Here is a 9,980-nt window from a genome sequence, read left to right as displayed (position 1 = left end):
TAATTCACGTTTTTTTTTTTAAATCTTGTCATTGTATATGTTTGTATGTGCCATCTAATATTGCAAAGCCCATAGAACTTCTAAAGATTAGGCGCTGTACTTTGTCCACAATATTATTATTATTATTATTATTTATTATTATTATTATTATTCAAGAATAGCTTACACGATAAATATCCATTAGGATATATAATTCAGTTTAATGTCAAGTAGTCATTGTTCAGTTCAGTTAGTAGCTGTCCAAGTTGCTCAGGAGCTATCGAACGAAAGTTACAGCTGTCCTTACTATTTCAAATTTAAGAATTATCCAGTTCTCTCAGACTTGAAAATGTTACAAACTTTTGTCGTTTACTCATATTGTCTTATTGCCAAGTTATTATCTTTATTTCATTATGCAAATGACAACACATTTTTCAGGGCCTAAGTATTAATGAAATCGTTCGTAATATGTCAGCTATCACTGTGGCTTAGCAATCATAATATGTTTAAATCCCTCATGAAATAGATATGTAGAAAGTTAGATTGGCTCGAAAAATTTGCTTTGAATCTCAACTTTGATACTCAGCTAGAAGCATGAAGACTCTTCTTCAAATTAATGCAAGTCGGGGGAAAGGAATTATAATTTGTTATCACATTTCATGATGAGTATTATTTTGATAATGTTTTTAATATTATGATGTATTCTGTCATAGGGTCCAACAATTAATCCGTATATAGCCGGATTTCTTCAGACTGAATAGAAGTGTGGATTAGAAGAGGAGAAGTCTTTTTGGTATTCATTACGGATGAGAGGATAACTTATTAATATATGCCATGGGGCAAATGGAGATTTCACAACTGAATAGTTGTTCTACGTCTCTTTAATATCATATTATATTTTCTAGATTAGATACAATTATTTTGGAACGTTATCATTTCTATCATATCAATGTCTATTTCCACAATTCACAACCCCCACTGTCTTCTGGAGTTCAAATCCCCAGAAAGTATCTGAAAAACCACGTGTCTGTGATTGTAGGTTGCATATACCAAATTTCAACGATAAATTTTCTATGGTGGCACTAACTGCACTTTCTTTTAGGTATTGACCCTTTGCTACTTCCACAAAACTCCAGATCCAGTGGGTCTGAAGAAACTAGCAACAAATTACTTGTCGTACGAACGTGTCGCACCAATATACACTATGGAAGTAGTATTGCTCACAAAGTCCAGAGAATTTTCTTTTAAAACAGTAGGACTTACAGTGACAGTAAAGACAAGCGATCGCATGTTATCACTATATCCTGACCCAGTAAAAATAGAAACACGTAGGGGTGAAAAGAATATTTTATTGGTTTTGACGTGCACTAATAGATTAAACAAGGAAGAGGTCGATATTGTTCTTGAAGAACTGTTGATATATGCATCGTATGATTAGGAAACACTACACATAACAAATTCACACACCCGATTCCGGGTCGGTGACACTTTCAACGAACATCTTTTAAATCTGAAATGGGAAAACGAAGATTCTCGAAGAAACTAATTCTTATTATCATCACACTCATCTTACAAGGAAGAGGTAAGCAAAGCTTTCACGTTGAATAGTTTATTTTCATGACACGATTTTTTTTACATATTGGAATACGTATATCGCAATGTTACATGACATGATGGGATTAAGAGCCTAAACACGAATAAAATAAATCAAAACAATAAGTCTTCTAATTGTCTTTTCTAGTTGACGAAAATAAGATACTTAAAATATGGGACTTGTTATAAGAGACTGATATTTGTGAATAAATTTACTGGAACTGTTGTTTCTAAGTATTCCGTTGTTGGTTAACGTGCAATTTAGTTGTTAATGTGACTATTGCATTAGATTCATTATGTATCTTTATAATAGTTATGCCACTTTGCATGAAATGTTTCTTCTATTTGAAAATACAAGACCCTTATCGATAAGAAAACTTTACTTCATTTTATTCAGCAGAATGTGGGACATATATTTTGGCCACTTATATCAAAATGACTGCCATTAAATATTTAAACGTAAGTTAAGTCCGTTATATAGCTATTAGGAGACGAAATAGGTTTTGCAGACCAGAGGGCAAACATGCAGATAGGTTTGATCTTTCAGTAGATTTTTCATTAAGGGTCTGGTGCAATAAAGAAATATGCATTACAGTTTATAGTATGGCAGAATTAACGAGCTTCCCTAAGCTAGGCCCTCCTAATAATCGTTGCAAAGAAAGATCAAACATATAGGCCATGAAGGTCCATCAAAATACCGCTGAAAAACAAAAGCAAACAAAAATACAAAATAAAACACTAAAAGACAAAGTCATCTGCCCACCATAGGATTATGTGTGCTGTGGAAATAGGGACACCGTCAAGTGTACACAATGTGTTAGAATCTGCATGGTTGAAAGAATCATAAATAATATATCAATATGTATCCGTATTTAACTCAACATAAGGTTTCGATGTTCTTTAAGCACGCTGTTAATTAGTTAGGAAATGTTACACATTTCGTTTTTAATTTTGGGAGTGCTTAGAACCAGAATAGCCTCCGGAAGTGACATATCGAAGCTTTACACTCGATTTTGGTATAAAACATTAGCAATGTTTATTTTTTATGAAGCCACAAGTAAAAGCAATTTATGAAAAGATCCGTTTACCACCGATCAGAAAAGGCGAGATATAAATCCGATTATAAATATCCAAGTTAACAAGTTTTATTGTCCTCACATATTTCAGAAATACTACTAATACTACTACTAACAATACTACTACTACTACTACTAATAACAAAGGCTAGAAAGAGTAGAAAACTACTGATCATTAATGGTTTACTACAGCTACTGTCCTTTCCCGGAAGATCGGGTATATAGGTCATATGGGCTGATGGAGAAGTCGATGTATAGATGTAAGGAAGTAGATTTGTTTACTGTTCGTTTGGGATTTAACATCATTTTTCTGTGCATGATAGGCTATACATAGCGTTCATTATAACTCGCGGAGTAAGAACCAGGGAAAATGTCGGTAAGAAACACCAGCCCACGGGAAGCAACAGGCAAGTTTTCTCACGTATCCACATTGGCCGATCCTGAGACTCGAACCCAGCGGATAGAGGTGAGATACCAGTGATCGGTAAAGGCGAGCGCTGTAGACCACTCAGTCACCTGTGGCCCAGTTTGCAAGTTAATTAGAAGAAGTGTCAGGTGAGGGCTCCAACTGAGAAAGATAAAGACAGAAACAAAAGTACCGGTAATGTCAGTGCAGAACCAGGCATTCACGGTCAGAAAATTAAAAGCCAATATATAAATTCAAGATGCCCCACAATTGTATAAAAGTAAGAATGAACCAGTGAATCAGTCGAGTAGTGATTACAGCAAGCTATCCAGGTGTCAGTACAACAATGAATCCAATATCTGATCCTAACCGTCCCAAAATAGCTTTCTAAGAAGTACGAATCTGAGTACACAAGTAAGTGGTATCACAATCTGATTAAAATCAGATCTCCTATGTCCTACTTGAAGATCAAGGGTCATCTTCTGGTGACCTTTGAATTAGCCAATGGAAATAGAACTTTCAAAAATCTGAAAGTGAATCAAATTGTTCTGTACACATTCATGCTCTTTATCCACGCTGCTCAGTCTCCAAACGCGAAGATATGTCTTCATCTGATTGGTTGATAAAATTAGCGATTATGGTAATAACACAGGTTACATGAGCATGACCCCGAAGAGGTCGCTGTCAGATCTTCGTGTATAACAGTGGAGGTCTGATTTTAATCACATTGAGAATATCTTGTCCTTTATTGAATAACGAATATGATATGCAAATAGTTTGCAGAGCCTGCATTTTTTCAGTTTTAAAGATATTTAAATTAGCTTGTTACTTAATTGCTATTCTTCGGAAATCTTGTAATTTGGCACACAAATAGCAAAATGATAAAAACACAATTTTTTTCAGATGATTTACAGTGTTTCGTCGCACTGTAAATTTAAAGACACCCGCAGTGGTCACAAATTAAAATTAGTGTATGGTCCATGATTATTTATTTACATATCGATCGATTTTGTGGGGTCAGTTTGCATATAAGGCGATAAATCAATTAGATAAAATTATTAGTTTCGTCAAACTGTTGATTTTTAGTTTATAGATATTAAATTCTGCCAAATATAACAGAAACTAGTAGAAATGGCTTCTGTTCTGCAGATGTCAGATATAAGTTTCTTGTCCTCATTACTAAAATACTCTTGGGACTGTATATACGAGTTTATGTATGTATGTATGTATGTATGTATGTATGTATGTATGTATGTATGTATGTATGTGTGTGTGTGTGTGTTTGTGTGTGCGTGCGTGCGTGCGTGCGTTTGTGCGTGCGTGCATGCATGTATGCATGCATGTATGTATCGATGAATGTATGGATGGATGGATGGATGGATGGATGGATGTATAGTGCTGAAGAAACATGGAACCCGATTTGTAATCTTTGTTCGTATTTCTTTAAATCACTACTGACATCAATACCTCAAAATGTTAATGCAGGTCACACACGAGAGAGAGAGAGAGAGAGAGAGAGAGAGAGAGAGAGAGAGAGAACGCAAGGCCCAAGTAACGTGAGGTCTCAACATCCAGACAGACCACATGATGCAGCGAGGCACTTAGGTCAAACATACAATAACAAACGACAATCTGCTTGGACAACCAATATTTATATCGATGGACCTGGTGTTCTAATACCACAGAACATACTCAGATCCCAAGTGTAAAGACCAGTCAGAGAAAACAACAATTAAAAGCCTTTTAAAGAGAGAACTACTACTACAACTACTATTACTACTACTACTACTACTAATAATAAATAAATAAATTTTAACTGTTTCGTGCAAACTTCGGTGTACATATATACAGTTTGTATTTCTTTGAATAGACCCATGAAATGGATAGTACAGCAGAATCCTACTATTAGAGTTTATATCATTTGTTTCCACGCGATTAAGTCAGAACATATAGTAAAACTGAATGTTAAAGTTATGCTCAGATCTACTTGAAGAAATGTACATACTCTGCAAAACGAGTACTCATTTTGATCATGAAGGTGAATCTCGCCATTCACAACCAACACCGAGATTCGATTCTTCTGGACTTGAATATGACTTGTTAAGATTATTTGAGATTCAATTCATCATACTGTAAGTTCCTCTTACATTTTCATTTTTTAAATTTAATAGGCAAAATATTTGTTAAATTTTACAAAACTTGTTGGTTTGGCTTCTTTCTGTTACTTAGTTTATGACCATAGAATTGTAACAGTCAATATACATTAATTTCAGTTTCGACTGCAACCAACAACTGGAAGTGTACAGATAGTAAAGGACAAAGTGCAGGAGTGACAACAAAGTGTAGTCCTGGAGATATAATAGCCATAGAGAGGGTGGACACCATTGCGTCAGGAACAACAAGAAGCTGTGTTGCAAACAATAATTTTAACTTGAAGCTTGGAGACCAAAAATGTTGCATTATCAATGAAAACGATACATGCAATTTCTCGCATAGTGTCTTTCAGGAACATTGTTCAGGAAAAAATGAGTGTCAGGAATTCAGAAACTCCAGTAACTATCCCGGATGTAATTCGTCAGTTTTATCACACGGTGTAGAATTTCAATGCTTACGTGGTAAATTATTATTTAATTTATGTGCCGATCGTATTAATTGATGATGAAAAAGTGTTAATAATAATAATAATAATAATAATAATAATAATAATAATAATAATACCAATAATAATAATAATAATAATAATAATAATAATAATAATAATAATAATAAATGATAATAATAAGAACAGTAACAAGAATAAAGGCAAGAACTATACGATAAGAACAAAATCAACAACATAGCAAAGTGAGTATTAAGGAAGATTAGGTGCGCTACTGATTTTTGTCATATTTTAGTCTCATACAAAAGGGTTATGTCTTATAAGTGAAATTTAATTTAGACTAATAACATATAAATTATGCCATTGACATTTGATGTGAGAAAAAACGTATTATTTATTTTTATATACTTTTATTTGCTGGCATGAAATCGAGTATAGCTGTACATATAGTTGTCTTCTCTCTACAGGGATGAATGTCAAACAAATGTGCCAGTCTTTAGCGGCAGGCAGTCCTTCGGATAGTATTTATTTTACTAACAAAAAATATCTTCCTTTGGCTGGTTCGCTAAATACATCGTTCGGTCAAATACATGCCGTAGATACTAACTGTTCCTGTTCCGTTGAAGTTGATGCGTGTCACGTGAACCTGACAATATTCAGTGTCCATGTCGATTTAGCACATCACGCTGGAGTTTGCAAACAAAGCCTATCATTCTTTGATGGAGACGGAAATTTACAATACTCTTTATCGTGTGGTAACAAGGCGTTAGAAACGCTGTATTCAACGGCATCGAATTACATTAAAATACAATTTATAAACTCAATGCCACAAAACGGAGGAGCCTTTTGGATAGGAATTAAAGGTATGTATGTATGTATGTATGTATGTATGTATGTATGTATGACTGACTGACTGACTGACTGACTGACTTTATTTCCTCTTTAAAAAGAGATTACATCAGATTAAACAAATTCAGAATAATACAAGATCATAAAATAGAACAGAAAAGTGACAAAGATACAGTAGTAATACAATTAGTAATACTGTGTAAGCTACCGTATTGACAAAACGAAATATCTCAATACCTGCAATTATGCAAATCTGCAATCATTTGGCGGAGCAAGGCACTAATCTTTTAACAGTTGCTTGATGATGATAATATTTCGAAAAGTTAATACGTCTATAGTGTTATGTGCTTAACATTAAGTCCGAGATAGCAACGAAAATGAAATGTAAAACTTATAACAGTGTAATTCTATATGTAGTTTCTTTTCTTCATATGACGCATGTATTTATGCATATATATACTTGTTTGCGCGTATGCGTGCGTGCATGCATTTATCTATGACTGACTGTCTAAATGACTTAGTAACCTCTACAACAAAGAGTATATCAGGTTGCTAAGATACATATTATACATATCATAGAATTATGAGACACATCATAGACGAGAACGCAAGCATGATATATACATCGTCAACTAATGCGTTTACAAAATGAGATATATAAATATAGAAAACCATATAGAAATGTATGTATGTATGCATGCACGCACGCACGCACGCACGTTCGTACATACGTACGGGGTATCACATCCTTAAACCGGATATTATTGAAATCAATGATTTGTTTTTAAAAAATTAGTTTTGATTAAGTTTTTAAGCTGTTTTCATTGGATCACAATAAATGAGCAGTTTGTGGTGGAGCCGAATTACAGACGTAACGGATAAGGGAATTGTATTTTGTATATGGATTTTATAATATCTTCGTATAATTTATCACGACCCTATAGTTTTAAATTAAGTAACATAAAAGAGCGAAAACCAAAAGGTTTTCTACCATTGAACAAAAAATGTATTTCCCTAAAATAGAGATTGAAAAAGTAACAATAGCTTACAGTATTGGTGAATGAAATCCTAAATCGTCCTAAACGTTCTATCAAAAGTCCAAAAGTATCGGTTATTCAAAATGAGTTCATTGGTGTTCCGAACAAAGTACAATTTATTTTTCTGATGTACCAATATTCTTGGTGTATCACAATTATATAATCCAAAATGTCTTTAAATAAATCCAGAATAGTTCCAAAACAGCCATTAAATCCTAAAGTCTCTGCACTTTGTAAATCTAATGAATAATTGACATAAATAAATCTACACAACTGAATTGAACTGAGCTATTTAACTCATCTAATACTAATGTTTTATAAATAACTATTTTTCAGGAAATTATCCCTTATTATATATATATATATATATATATATATATATATATATATATATATATATATATATATATATATATATATATATATATATATATGCACACACACACAGAGAATAATGATTTCGAAATCACTCTTAAGTCAAGAAGTTCAAGTACTTTAACAGCAAACCAGTTAGGAATTAGGTCAGCCTGTCTTTACAAGAAAATCCATGAAATTAACTTGTATCTCATTAACATGTTTACCTCTATCTTGAAACTTTGTAATGTGTTTACTAAAATGACCTCATTTTGAAGAATAAAGTCTAAACAGGAAAAAAATTAGCATTTAATATGTTATTTGCAAATGACCCATACATTCTTTAATCATGAAAATTAACACATATAATATAAATAAATCTAACAATCTCAGTATGAAGATTTGGGTATTTTATTACCTTTTCTTGACTGAAATTGTGTTAAAATAGTACAAATATGCATGTTTGCTAAAGTGTTATGTACCTTAGTGTTTTGCTGGTCAATTCAGTCTATTAACCTGTTGATGTTACCAGTATTCCATGCCTTTTTCTCTACCTGTTGGTTTAGCTTTGTCCAGCGACCATGTCGATGTTGTATTTCAATGCCCAGCTATTGCACAGAAACAATGCCTTCCCTCAAGAACGTCAAGTACATCAAAGACTACAAACAACGTTGACCACAATGACAGTAAAGGTGTGTTTTAAATGAGCGACCAGGATGTATATTAGCATTATGTTTATTTTAGAAAAGTACTGAATAAATATATTTCTTTAATATACTAATAATTTGTTTGAAGATGAATTATTCATCAGTTTAAAAAAATGGAAATATGCATGGAAGAACCAAGAATGATACAGCATAATGATAAATGCATTATTATAAGTACCTTTAAATCCACTATGATATCGATATTGGATTAGGTTTGCAACACTTTTGCGAAAGATGAGATGTTTTTAAAATTATTAAATCACAGCACTGTTTAGTTCAGTAAAAAATATATTAGTGCCTGCATTAAAATTCCTGAACTTATAGTCAGTTAAAATTAATATAAACAAGAAATTGCAAGTAATTATCTACTATCATTTTCAATCTAAAATTTATATATGGGTTTAACAAGAGTATTCATGTTTGCTGTTGTATGATGAAGTACGATTGGATGAGGTCATATTGTTTTATTGATAAACGATTCAATTGTATTCCTTTCAGGTAGACAGTATGTTTTATAAATCTTTTTTTGTGTATTTTTTTCCCTAGCCCATGAAGGTCTGAAAGTCGCGGTTGTGTTGGGGATCGTCATCTCGACAGTGATTGTCCTGGTTATCGCCGCATAAGAAAAAGACCACACAAAACGGTGTCGGAAAATCATATTTTTTATTAAATTTTTTTAGCAGCTTAGGTGGGGGGTTAGAAAAGAAAAGAAAATGTAAATGCGAAACTGACAAAATTGCGACATACAATGGATGTCAAAATGGCAGAGAAAATATGCAGTCTGAGCCACTGTATTTATTGCAAAATAATGGCACAGGAATTCTGAATTTGATTTATAGTTAACAAGTGTATATACGTATCTGAATAAATCATATGATTTCTGTGAGCACATTTTAATTTCACTGACTCCATAAATATAAGTCTCTAAAATTGTTTCATTGACGATGGGACGCTTTGAATCGGTAACATGTACTTATTTGCTCCGTCAAATCGTCAAGAGATTTGTAAGCATTCTTTGGTTCAGAAATATGGCACCACTTATAGATATCAAGTGGGGTTTAATGACTTCGTTTCAGATTATATCAAACCTCGTCTTCAAGACAAACGTCTATCTGTTTACCCCGCCGACAAAAGATAAAGAACAACGATGGAGCTCAGCTCAAAAATGCACATCTCGACGAGACAGGCAAAACGTAACGAGATTCACTGTAAACGTAATTTTCTTGTCCGAACTTTAAATGCTTTTCTGTTTTCGCGTTCTGTCGGATCATTAATCAAACGAAGCTTAGGCCTTCTGTTTTCAACTTCTCTTGGAGGAATAAACCCTTTATAACAGGTAAAGCTGGTATTGTTACAAACAATAAATCCGAACGAAAAGAC

At 33.2% G+C, this 9,980-nt stretch overlaps 1 protein-coding gene across 2 annotated transcripts; it reads left to right on the top strand.

Moving 5' to 3' along the window:
• The first annotated feature begins 1,362 nt into the window (after window positions 1-1,362).
• LOC149769624 (uncharacterized) lies at window positions 1,363-9,486 on the top strand. 2 transcript variants are annotated; one of them, XM_089949795.1, is made up of 5 exons: window positions 1,363-1,561; window positions 5,328-5,606; window positions 6,121-6,516; window positions 8,460-8,585; window positions 9,147-9,486. In XM_089949795.1, the coding sequence occupies exons 1-5, from the start codon at window positions 1,495-1,497 to the stop codon at window positions 9,221-9,223; spliced, it is 945 nt and encodes a 314-aa protein (XP_089805921.1). In that variant the 5' UTR covers window positions 1,363-1,494; the 3' UTR covers window positions 9,224-9,486. The 2 variants fall into 2 exon arrangements, with proteins under 2 accessions (XP_089805921.1, XP_089805920.1); XM_089949794.1 differs by having other exon boundaries at window positions 5,328-5,669.
• The last annotated feature ends 494 nt before the right edge of the window (window positions 9,487-9,980 follow it).

This window comes from Sinohyriopsis cumingii, unplaced genomic scaffold, assembly GCF_028554795.1.
Source record: "Sinohyriopsis cumingii isolate HCF-2022 unplaced genomic scaffold, ASM2855479v2 utg003415l, whole genome shotgun sequence".
Lineage (NCBI taxonomy): Eukaryota > Metazoa > Mollusca > Bivalvia > Unionida > Unionidae > Sinohyriopsis > Sinohyriopsis cumingii.
This window is presented reverse-complemented; position numbering and strand designations above follow the sequence as displayed.